This window comes from Hypanus sabinus, chromosome 6, assembly GCF_030144855.1.
Source record: "Hypanus sabinus isolate sHypSab1 chromosome 6, sHypSab1.hap1, whole genome shotgun sequence".
Lineage (NCBI taxonomy): Eukaryota > Metazoa > Chordata > Chondrichthyes > Myliobatiformes > Dasyatidae > Hypanus > Hypanus sabinus.
In genome coordinates, this window is record NC_082711.1 from 118,695,232 (window position 1) to 118,708,570 (window position 13,339).

General features: G+C 49.7%; 1 protein-coding gene across 1 annotated transcript in view; it reads right to left on the reverse strand.

The window, feature by feature from the left end:
• Positions 1–13,339, reverse strand: part of LOC132395786 (SLAM family member 5-like) — an 88,687-nt gene that overhangs the window by 33,416 nt on the left and 41,932 nt on the right. The window contains exon 3 of the mRNA XM_059972825.1: positions 4,673–4,975. Coding sequence (XP_059828808.1) covers positions 4,673–4,975 — 303 coding nt within the window. The remainder of the gene's footprint in view (positions 1–4,672; positions 4,976–13,339) is intronic.

Here is a 13,339-nt window from a genome sequence, read left to right on the forward strand (position 1 = left end):
ACAATCACAACCCTGTGCTTACTACAAGTATCCGCTATCTCCTTACAAACTTGCTCCTCCAATTCTTGCTCCCCATTAGGTGGTCTATAATACACCCCTATAAGTGTTACTACACCTTTCCCATTCCTCATTTCTACCCAAATAGTCTCCCTAGACGAGCCCTCTAATCTATCCTGCCAGAGCACCGCTGTAATATTTTCTCTGACAAGCAATGCAACACCTCCCCCTCTTGTCCCTCTGATTCTATCACACCTGAAACAACGAAATCCAGGAATATTTGGTTGCCAATCACCCCCCTCCTGCAACCATGTTTCACTAATAGCTATAACATCATATTTCCAGGTATCAATCCATGCTCTAAGCTCATCCACCTTTCTTACAGTGCTCCTAGCATTAAAATAAATGTATTTAAGAAATTCTCCACCTCTTCCTCTCTGTTTATCTCTAACGGTGCAAACAATTTTACTATCTTCTGTTTCTTTCTTCTCCCATTCATCTGTTCCTACACTTTGGTTCCCCTCCCCCCTTGTATCAAGTTTAAGTCCACTGGAGCCTCTCTAGCAAACCTACCTGCAAGAATATTTGTCCCACTCCAGTTCAGATGTAAACCGTCCTGCCAGAACAGGTCCCACCTTCCCTGGAAAACTGCCCAATTATCTATAAATCTGAAGCCCTCCCTCCTGCACCATGTCTTCAGCCACATGTTGATCTGCGCTATCTTACTACTTCTAAACCCACCTGCACATGGCACTGGTAGCAATCCTGAGATTGCTATCCTGGAAGTCATGTCCTTTAATTTGGTGCCTAACTCCCTAAACTCACCTTTCAGGACCTCCTCACTCTTCCTACCCATGTCATTAGTACCTACATGGATCATGACATCCGGCTGCTCACCCTCCCTCTTGAGAATACTGAGAACTCGATCCGAGATATCGCAGACCCTGGCACCAGGGAGGCAACAGACCATCTGGGATTCTCGATCTCTTCCACAGAACCTCCTATCTGTCTCCCTAACTATCGAATCCCCTATCACTACTGCTCTCCTCTTTTCCCTCCTTCCCTTCTGAGCTGATGGTCTAGTCTCGGTGCCAGAGACCAATCACTGCAACTTGTCTCTGGTAGGTCATCCTCACCAACAGTATCCAAAACGGTATACTTATTATTGATGGGAACAGCCACAGGGATGCTCTGCTCATTCTGTCTAATCCCCTTCCCTTTCCTGACAGTCACCCAGCTACCTGTCTCCTGCCACTTCCCAACTGGAAGATCACAATCTGTGCAAATTAGTGATAATATCTCAACCTCACTGGCGATCAACACTGGTGCATCTCAGGGCAAGTCCTAGGTATGGAGGCCCTTTTCTCACTGTTACCATCAGGGAGGAGATAGAGAAGCCTGAAGGCACAAACTCAGCGATTCAGGAACAGTTTTTTCCCTTCTGCCATCAGATTCCTAAATGGACATTGAACCCTTGAACACGACCTCACTTTTTTTGTTTTTATTTCTGTTTCTGCACTCTTCAATATGAATATACTTTCTGTAATGGACATTTATTTTTCTTTCCATATTGGTCATGTATTGTAGTGTACTGCTGCTGCAAAGTTAACGAATATCACGATATATGCCGGTGATATTAAACCTAATTCTGACAATATAGAAGGGGAGGGGTGAGAAATTACTAGAAGTTAGAGAAATCAATGTTCGTGTGATTCTCTGACAGAATATCAGGAGTTGCTCTCCAACCTGAGAGAGCTCGCACCGTGACAGTCGAGGAAGCCAATGGTCAAACTGTCAGAATGGGAGTGGAATGTGTGTTTGAAAGGGTGGCCTCCAGGGAATCTTGCCTTTTGTGGCAGATAGAGCAAAGCTGCGACACAAAGCAGCCCCCAGTCTACATAGGGTCTCACTGATGTAGAGGAGGCCGCACGAGGGGCACTGGATAGAGCAGATGAGCCCATCAGACTCACAGGTGAGGTGTCACCTCACCTGAAAGGAATGTTTGGGGCCCTGAAGGGTGATGCCCTTGTTCTGCCCTTGATAAGTGCCATGAAGCTGATCATTGGGGAAGGGCAAGTGGACCAGGTACCCTCAGAGAGATCCGTCCCTGTGGAAAACAGAGAGTGAAGGGAGGGAGGATGTGCCTTGTGGTAGGATCCTGTTGAGCATTGTGGAAGTTATGGAGAATGATCTGCTGTACATGGCGGCCCATGGAGTGATAAGGGGAGCTCTATCCCTGATACGGTGGCAGGAAGATAGACTGAGGTGGATAACCGGGAAATGAAGAAGATGTGAGTGAGGGCAACAGTGATGGTGGAGGAAGGAGAACACTGTTCTTTGAAGAAAGAGGACTCTTCAGATGGTCCGGAACGGAAAGCCTCATCATAGGAACAGATGTGGCAGAGATGGAGGAACGGAGAAAGGGGAAGAGTCAGGATTCCTGGAAGAGTAGGTTCTCTGTAGCTGTGCATGTGTATGTGTTCTGCATCATAGTGACGCCATGCTTGGACGATCATGTGGTGTGGGTGAAGCTCACCCCACTATGCTTGTGGGTAGGGTGCAGCTCACTCTCTCTTTGACATGTAACTGGTGGAGGACAGCTGATTTTCATTCATCTCATCTATCTGAGAACTTATCTGGGTCCCACACTGACAAATTGATAGGAGGTAGCTTTTGAAAGTCACCAGCCACAAGGGTTTTAGACATGACTGTTCCAAGTGTTTTCCAATAAGGGCCGAGCACTGGTTGTAAACCAACTGGTGATTTCCATACCATGGTAACCTTGTTCCCACCCTACGTCTCTCCCGCCAAGATCCAGAAGCAGATGGTGGATTTTCTGTGTGGCAAGGATTTCTGATATAGTTCTGAGACTCCTGATTGAGGAGAGTGGTCAGTCACAGGTGTGCTTCTAAAACCAGGTGGCAGCTCTCTGAATCTGGACCCTGCAGATCCCTGTATGTTGAGCATCTTCCCAGAGTGTAGTCACTCCTGATGCATTTCTTCCCCCAGGAATAGGGCTGAAGGGCTCTTTTCTCAGCTCTGTGTTACATTATGACGCCAGGTCCTCAGGACAACAAGCGGCTCCCAGTGGCGAGCACCTGTTTCCCTGTTAAAGCTGCCTGCCTATCACTGGAATCAGGGAATCCCTACCTCCAGGTACTGCGACTTGACAGGGAAGGAGTGAAATGCTTGAAGAGCGAAGCTGCACAGCACCAAGTCTTCTAGTGGATGATTTTGGTTTCCATGTCACCTTGTGATAAGATATTTCTACATATTTTTACAGATATACTGTGGAGACATTCTAACAGGTTGCATCACCATCTGGTATGAAGGACCATTGCAAAGGATTGGGAAAAGCTGCAGATGGTTGCAATCTCAGCCAGCTCAGTCATGGGCACCAGACTCCTGAGTACTGGGGACACCTTCAAAAGGTGACAGTTCAACAAAGGAGATATCCGTCATTAAGGATCCTCATTACCCAGGACTGGCTCTAATCTCATCGCTGCCATCAATGAAGACATTTTAGGAACACCTTCCGCCATCAGCTTTCTGAATGGACGGTGAACCAACTCATGAACACTGCCACACTATTTGTTTTGCTCGCTTTTTGCACTACTTGTTTAATTTTCTTAATGTATTTTATATTCTATATATAAATAATACACAAGTGTCTTACTGTGACTTGGTACTTGACTGCACTGCGACCACAAAACAACATATGCCTGTCATATTAAACCTGATTCTGATTCCAATCGGGGTCTTATGACCATTGTCTGCTCCCAACTGGACAGACTCCCATTTTCCAGGAATTGCTTCTTGGCCTGAGAGTCCTCAGAGACAGTCTTATACAATTATGGGCTGCTTCTTGCAAATACCTTGTATCCACATGGAGGCATTTCCTGTACACCCTAACTGTTCACCGTCATCTCCCCCATCTCTGGCCATTGTTCTGTGTCCTGGATATAGCTATATGGGACCTGGGGTGGGGTGTGTGCTGGTGGAAGCAGTGCTGTGCAGTAGAATTTTAATTTTATATTCACCTGTGGACTCATGGGTTCCTGTCTTTTTGTAGCCTGGATGAATATATGTTCCATGTACAAGAAGGTGTGTCTCAATTCAGTATTTGATGTTTGCCTGGACTTAATCCCTGAACAAAGTGTGGCCAGATGTGAAGGGAGGGAGACCTCCTCATCATTCTGTTCATGAGCAAGGTGGCCATTCCTAGTGCAGACAATATCCCATCGAAAGCTCCACCTGAACCCACAGCCTGCCCATCATCCGAGGATATATCCATTCATGGACGTTAAATTAGAAGAAGTAAGCATTGTCTGCTGGAGACTTTCAAGGAGCAGTGGGCTCCACAAAGCTGGGTCCATTCTAGGAATGGGACAAATGCTTTAATCAAGCTTTGCCTAAAATAAGTGGGGAAAATATTGGGTACAGAATAAACCCCTCTCTCCAGTGATCTGTCAAACACTGCCAAGATACATCAGATCTAGAGTAAAGCTCTTCTTTGCTGTCCCACCACACACTCTCAGCACAAGATTCAAAGTGAAGCTCTCTGTACACTGTCCCACCTAACGCTTCCAAGATACGGGCTCGATACAGACTGAAGCTCCCTCTGCAGGGAAACAACACCCTCAGAATAACCTGGGTTCTTTACTCCAACACTCACCATATGTGTTCAATTTGCAGATGTCCCTCAGCTTGATCTCTGCAGCTTCATTACTGATGGGGTTCCTGGCCTCACATATGTACACAGCGTCCTCGACCTCTGCAGTGTGATGAACCTCTAGCATATTTCCGAGTACCCAGATGTGCCAGGTGCTGTCTTTTACCAAAGCTTCTCCATTTCTCCACCACGTGAAGCTGGTGGGGTCACCTGAGGTCACGGCACAGGTCAAGGTGAAGTTGCAGCTCCCAGTGATGTTCTCAGCTGTGATGTTCTCAGCTGTGATGTTTGCTCCTGACACAAGCTCTGAGGTTGGGACAGAGAGATGCAAGATGAGTAAAGGAAATCTTTGTGGACACTTCAATCACCAACTTCCCCATCCCATGCTGAACAGTCCCAAGTGAACATAAAGCTGATCCCATCTCATATCCCCCCACCCATTTAACCCTTCACTCATCTTCCATTCAGCCAGTTGCTGCTAGAGGAAGTTCCCACATGTGCTGTGCCCTCCATCCCAAAAATTACCCAGGCTCATCCACAAGCACTCAGCTACGTCTTGTTGATGGCTCTGTATGCTGGGAATTCTCTCAGTTCCATGTATTTTGTTGCTCCTGAATCTGGACCAAGAGCAGTAACCATGGGACTGTGACTGGCACAGAGCTAGACTGGAACAGTGTGCAGTGTTCCAGAGTGAACCTGACACTGGAGATCCTGGGTCACACACCTCCTCCCCCATTCATCAGCTCACAGACCAGGGCCGTGGGGATGTTGTTTCCCATCTCACGTTCTGAGAAGGGAAACGAGGCAGAGTGGGGAGTAGGATGCAGTGATGGGCAGTAATTTGGGATGACAGATTCAGCCTTCACTCAAGGGCAGCACTCCAAGTACAGCTGCAGCTTTGCAGAGCTGGAGACCGAGGTTCAATCCTGATCTTGGCTGGTGTCCATGTGGAATTTGTATGTTCTCTGTGGAACGGCTTTGGTTTCCCCCGGGAGCTTTGGTTTCCTTCACATGTCAAAGTCATTAGGGTAGGGAAGCTAATTAGCCATTGGACATACATTAGCACTGGTCTGTATGTAAGCGGGGGCACCTGGGACAGGTTGATGAGAATGTGGGAGGATCTAAAAGATGGGACTAGTGCAGGATTAGTGTGAATGGGCAGATGGTCAGTGGGGATCAAGAGCTTAAAGGCTTTTTGTGTTCTGATCATGGACTAACGGGCTTTTCCTGTTCCATATATCTTACGGGCTTTTCCTGCTTCTTATATCTAAAGGGTTTTCCTGTACTGTACATCTGATGGGCTTTTCCTGTTCTGTATGTCTACAGGGCTCTTTTGGTTCTGTATATTTGACAATCTTTTCCTGTTCCTGTATATTGAAAGGGTTTTTCCTGTACTTGTCATGGTCCCTTCTGACAATTGCCCACCCTGGCTATTTTCCTCAGGAACTGGGTCTCAATCAGCTCATTTAGTTTCCAATCATTCCCGGCTTCCACTAACTACAAACACCTGATTTCCATCAGCAAATGCCGTATAAAAATCCTGTGACCACAACAAGGAGCTGCCAGTTTGTTTGGTCGACTTGTGTATGAGTAACTTTGTTCCATGGTTCTTAGGACTATCAGTTCTGAGTCTAGCATCGTCCCTGAATTCTCTACTAAGACTGAGACTCCAGGTAAAGATTCCCTTGGCACCCATTCCACGCTCGCTACGACTGTAATACCTCCCGACTCGGCCTCAGCTCCTGTGTTCAGCACTTGGATTCGTTCCACCGCCACATCCTTGCAACAGAATGAACTGGCCACAATGAACCCAGCAGACACGGATCCCGTACAACAGGCCCTGGCCAGCCAGGGCTACCCATTGGGCCATCCCATGGTCCACCTTACCTTCTTCAACCAGCCCTAACCTCTCTCCCCCTTCCGTTCCTTGCAGAGCTCCCGCTCCTACTGTTCTAGTGAGTCCGATGACACTCCCTTCAACCCCCCCAGACTCGGATGCAGATCCCGGCTACCGTGACTTTTCAATGACAGTCTCTGTCCCTTTCCGCTTTGGTGAATTCCGGCACCGAGGGCAATCTGCTGGACGAGGACATAGCCTCCCAGGCTGGAATACCTCATGTGCCGCTAACTACCCCCCTGGAGGCCCAGGCCCTGGATAGAAAACTGTTGGCTCGGGTGACCCACTGATCCTATCTGGCAACCATTGGGAGGAGGTACAGTTCAGTCTCATTCGTTCACCTCAAGCCCCGGTAGTTCTAGGGAACCCATAGCTGACCCAACACAATCTCCACATCGGCTGGTCTACCGGGAGGATAGCCAAATGGAGCCAGTCTTGCCACACCAACTGTCCGCGGTCAGCTCCATCTCCTAGGGAAGCTACCGTGACCCCGTCTGTCTCGGAACCCTTCTACTTGTCCCAAGTCCCCACCGAATACCAAGACCTGGGACCAGTATTCAGTAAACAGCGGGCCCTTTCCCTGCCTCCGCAGCGACCATATGATTGTGCCGTCGACCTTCTCCCTCGCTACCCACCAGTCGCCTTTTTAACCGATCCCGACTGTAGAGAGGGGCCATGGAGAAGTACACCAGCAAGTCCCTCGCGGCGGGCATTATCAGACCTTCATCTTCCCCGGCAGGCGCCGGTTTCTTTTTTGTAGAAAAGCAGGACGGGATGCTTCACCCTTGTATCGACTACCGAGGCCTAAATAATATAACCATTCAGAACAAGTACCCTCTAGCCCTCATTAGTTTGTCATTTGAGCCCCTGCACGGAGCCACCATCTTCTCAAAGCTGGATCTTCACAACACCTACCATTTAGTCAGGATGAGGGAGGGGGACTGTGGTGAACTACATATACCTGTCTGGACACGCCCCCCCCCCCCAGCTGACTGCTCCTGTGGCTTCTCCCACGGACCCCGGTATAAAGGCGAATCGAGACACAGCCCCGGCTTCAGTCCCCAGAATGTAGTATGGTGGTCAATTGCTGCTTGTTCTTTCTTCCAGCCAATAAAAGACTATATCTCGCCTCACGTCTCCGAGAGTTATTGATGCTGCATCAGGGACAAATGGAGGACGGCCTTCAATACATCGCTGGGCCACTTTGAAGATTTGGTCATGCCATTTGGCCTCACCAATGCTCCCGCCATTTTCCAAACCCTGATCAGTGATGTACTGAAGGACTTTATCAATCGGTTCATATTTGTTTACCTTAACGATATCTTCTTGCAGCCCCCAAGAACACATACACCATGTCCGTCAAGTCCTCCAGAGACAGTGGGAAAACCAGTTATTTGCAAAGGTGGAAAAATGTGAGTTCCACGTCCCTTCGGTCAGCTTCCTAGGCTCTATCATTGAAAGCGGACCTCGAGAAGATCCGGGCGGTGGAGGAATGGCCCAGACCCACGACATGCAAACAACTTTAACGATTTCTGAGGTTTGCAAATTTCTACTGCAGATTCATCAGGGACTACAATCGAGTGGCAGCCCCGCTTACCCCGCTTTCCTCACCTACCACATTGTTTTGCTCGGACTCCGAAGCGGACTCAGCATTCACCAACCTGAAGAGGCATTTCACCACCGCTCCCATCCTGGTCCATCCGGACCCATCCCGTCAATTCATCATTGAGGTTGACGCCTCTGACTCCGGTTTACCCTCACGAACCGTCCAGGATCCAAGAACGGGAAGCCAGACGTGCTATCCGGCCAGCATGACTCCAAGGATGACACCTCCAGTCCCGAGACAATCCTCCCACCATCCTGTGTGATGGCCACCCTCACTTGGGACATCGAGGGTAAAGTAAAGGAAGCCCAGGAAGACCCTGACCCTGGCAACGGACCCGGCATCACCTGTACGTGCCCGTCTCCGTCAGGTCTCAGGTTCTCCAATGGGGACACACATCCCGGTTCGCCTGCCACCCCAGGAGTGATCGGACCCTGGCTCTCCTGAGGAAGCACTTTTGGTGGCAGTCCATGGAGGGGGACACCCACTCTTATGTCTCGGCTTGTCCCATTTGTGCCCGGGGAAAAGGCCTCTCATCGACCACCAGCGGGTCTACTTCGTCCTCTACCTGTCCCTGGTCGTCTCTGGTCACACATTGCCCTAGATTTTGTCACTGGTTTACCCCCTGCCCGTGGAAACACCACTGTCCTCACCGTGGTAGACCGATTCTCCAAGGCGGTGCACTTTGTGGCCCTCCCGAAACTCCCTTCCTCTCAAGAAACGGCAGATCTTCTCATCCACCACGTCTTCCGCCTCCACGGAATCCCTGTGGACATCGTCTCCGATCGAGGTCCCCAGTTCCTCTCGCAGGTATGGAAGGCCTTCTGTCAAGCCTTGGGTGCATCGGTCAGCCTGTCATCCGGCTTCCACCCCCAGACGAACGGGCAGACGGAACAGGTCAACCAAGACCTGGAGACCACACTAAGTTGTGCAACGGAAAACAACCCGTCGACCTGGAGCGACCACCTCCCATGGGTTGAGTACGCCCACAACTCCCTTGTGAGCTCTGCCATTGGGAGGTCTCCATTTGAGTTCTCCCTTGGGTACCAACCCCACTCTTCCCCGTGCAAGAAGAAGAAATTGCAGTACCGTTGGTTCAAGACCATATTGATCGGTACCTTAAGATTTGGGAGGAAACATGCACGGCCCTACTCAGATCAGCAAATCGAAATCAAAGACAGCCGACTGACACCGGACTCCGGCGCCAGAGTCATCCCACTCAAAAATAAACATAGGAAACACGCCCTTCGCTTCCTGGGACCATTCAAGGTTGAAAGGGTTATCTATCCCACAGCGGTCCGCCTATAGCTGCCAGGGTCCATGCACATACACCCAACTTTTCATGTGTCTCAGTTAAAGCCAGTTTCCGTCAGCCCCTTGTGTTCCCCATCTGAGACTCCTCCCCCTGCCCGTATCAACGACAACCATCTGGCATACACTGTCCGACGACTACTAGATGTGCGCTGTAGGGGCAGGGGTCTCCAATACCTGGTAGACTGGGAAGGGTACAGTCCAGAAGAGCATTCCTGGGTCCCCCACTCCTTCATCCTCGACCCCTCATCCAGGATTTTCATCCAGACCATCCAGACAGGCCTGGAGGATCGCTGGGAGGCTCCCGTTGAGAGAGGGGTACTGTCATGGTCCTTTCTGGCAATTGCCCACCTGGCTATTTTCCTCAGGAATTGGACCTCAATCAGCTCATTTAGTTCCAAACATTCTCAGGTTCACTAACTACAAACACCTGTTCTCCATCAGCAAATGCCGTATAAAAATCCTGTGACCACTATAAAGAGCTGCCAGTTTGTTGGTTGACTCCTGTATGACTAACCTCATTACACAGTACCAAGGACTATCAGTTCTAAGTCTAGCATCATTCCTAAATTCTCTACTAAGACTGAGACTCTGGGTAAAGACTCCCATTCCATGCTTGCTACGACCACAACGCCTCCCGACTCTGCCTCCACACCCGTGTTCAGCACTTGGGCTCATTCCACCACCACGTCCTTGCAATAGTTCCGTATATCTACAGGGCTTTTCCTGTTCCATATATCTACAGGGCTTTTCCTGTTCCATATATTTACAGGGCTTTTCCAGTTCTGTATATCTCCAGGGCTTTTCCAGTTCTGTATATCTACAGGACTTTTCCAGTTCTGTATATCTACAGGGCTTTTCCTGTTCCATATATCTACAGGGCTTTTCCAGTTCCGTATATCTACAGGGCTTTTCCAGTTCTGTATATCTACAGGGCTTTTCCAGTTCTGTATATCTACAGGGCTTTTCCAGTTCTGTATATCTACAGGGCTTTTCCAGTTCTGTATATCTACAGGACTTTTCCAGTTCTGTATATCTAAAGAGCTTTTCCAGTTCTGTATATCTAAAGAGCTTTTCCAGTTCTGTATATCTAAAGAGCTTTTCCAGTTCCGTATATGTACAGGGCTTTTCCAGTTCCGTATATCTACAGGGCTCTTCCAGTTCCGTATATCTCCAGGGCTTTTCCAGTTCCGTATGTCTACAGGGCTTTTCCAGTTCCGTATATCTACGGGGCTTTTCCAGTTCCGTATATCTACAGGGCTTTTCCTGTTCCGTATATCTACAGGGCTTTTCCTGTTCCGTATATCTACAGGGCTTTTCCTGTTCCGTATATCTAAAGAGCTTTTCCAGTTCCGTATATCTAAAGAGCTTTTCCTGTTCCGTATATCTACAGGGCTTTTCCAGTTCTGTATATCTACAGGACTTTTCCAGTTCTGTATATCTACAGGGCTTTTCCAGTTCCGTATATCTAAAGAGCTTTTCCTGTTCCGTATATCTAAAGAGCTTTTCCTGTTCCGTATATCTACAGGGCTTTTCCAGTTCTGTATATCTACAGGGCTTTTCCAGTTCTGTATATTTACAGGGCTTTTCCTGTGCCATATACCTAAAGGACTGTTCTTTTTATGACTTTAAATGCAGAAAATATTAATGAGAGTAATGAGAAAGTGAAATTCATGGCTGGTTCTTTGTAGCAGAAAAGCAATCAGTTCTATGTAAATTGGAATCAAATATGCCTTTCCACTCCATGGTCTCTGAGCCCAATCTTATTTTCAATATCTCAGAGTCAGACCACACCGGGAGCACCGTCTATGGTTCCAGTCTCCATATCCCTGGGTCAGACCCACACCAAGAGCACCGTGCACAGTTCCAGTCTCCATATCCCTGGGTCCAACCCACACCAGGAGCACCGTGCACATTTCTGTCTCCATATCCCCGGGTCAGACCCACACCGGGAGCACCGTGCACAGTTCCAGTCTTCATATCCCTGGGTCAGACCCACACCGGGAGCACCGTGCACAGATCCAGTCTCCATATCCTTGTGTCAGATCCACACCAGGAGCACTGTACACAGTTCCAGTCTCCATATCCCTGGCTCTGACCCACACCAAGAGCACCGTGCACAGTTCCAGTCTCCATATCCCTGGGTCAGACCCACACTGGGAGCACTGTGCACAGTTCCAGTCTCTATATCCCTGGGTCAGACCCACACTGGGAGCACTGTGCACAGTTCCAGTCTCTATATCCCTGGGGCAGACCCACACCGAGAGCACCATGCACAGTTCCAGTCTCCATATCCCTGGGTCAGACCTACACTGGGAGCACTGTGCACAGTTCCAGTCTCCATATTCTTGTGTCAGGTCCACACCAGGAGCACCGTGCACAGTTCCAGTCTCCATATCCCTGGGTCAGACCCACACTGGGAGCACTATGCACAGTTCCAGTCTCTATATCCCTGGGTCAGACACACACCAAGAACACCGTGAACAGTTCTATCTCCATATCCCTGTGTCAGACCCACACTGGGAGCACCGTGCACAATTCCAGTCTCCATATTCCTGGGTCAGACTCACACTGGGAGCACCGTGCACAGTTCCAATCTCCATATTCCTGGGTCAGATCCACACTGGGAACACCGTGCACATTTCCAGTCTCCATATCCCTGGGTCAGACCCACACCGGGAGCACGGTGCACAATTCCAGTCTCGATATCCCTGGGTCAGACCCACACTGGGAGCACTGTGCACAGTTCCAGTCTCTATATCCCTGGGGCAGACCCACACCAGGAGCACCGTGAACATTTCTATCTCCATATCCCTGGGTCAGACCCACACCGAGAGCACCATGCACAGTTCCAGTCTCCATATCCCTGGGTCAGACCTACACTGGGAGCACTGTGCACAGTTCCAGTCTCCATATTCTTGTGTCAGATCCACACCAGGAGCACCGTGCACAGTTCCAGTCTCCATATCCCTGGGTCAGACCCACACTGGGAGCACTATGCACAGTTCCAGTCTCCATATCCCTGGGTCAGACCTACACTGGGAGCACTGTGCACAGTTCCAGTCTCCATATTCTTGTGTCAGATCCACACCAGGAGCACCGTGCACAGTTCCAGTCTCCATATCCCTGGGTCAGACACACACCAAGAACACCGTGAACAGTTCTATCTCCATATCCCTGGGTCAGACCCACACCAAGAGCACCGTGCACAGTTCTGTCTCCATATCCCTGTGTCAGACCCACACTGGGAGCACCGTGCACAATTCCAGTCTCCATATTCCTGGGTCAGACTCACACTGGGAGCACCGTGCACAGTTCCAATCTCCATATTCCTGGGTCAGATCCACACTGGGAGCACCGTGCACATTTCCAGTCTCCATATCTCTGGGTCAGACACACACCAAGAGCACAGTGCACAGTTCTGTCTCCATATCCCTGGGTCAGACCCACACTGGGAGCACCATGCACAGTTCCAGTCTCCATATCCCTGGGTCAGACCCACACCGAGAGCACCGTACACAGTTCCAGTCTCCATATCCCTGGGTCAGACCCACACCGGGAGCACCGTGCACAGTTCCAGTCTCTATATCCCTGGGGCAGACCCACACCAGGAGCACCGTGCACATTTCCAGGCTCCTTATCCCTGGGTCAGACCCACACCGAGAGCACCGTACACAGTTCCAGTCTCCATATCCCTGGGTCAGACCCACACCGGGAGCACCGTACACCGTTCCAGTCTCCATATCCCTGGGTCAGACCCACACCGAGAGCACCGTACACAGTTCCAGTCTCCATATCCCTGGGTCAGACCCACACCGGGAGCACCGTACACAGTTCCAGTCTCCATATTCCTGGGTCA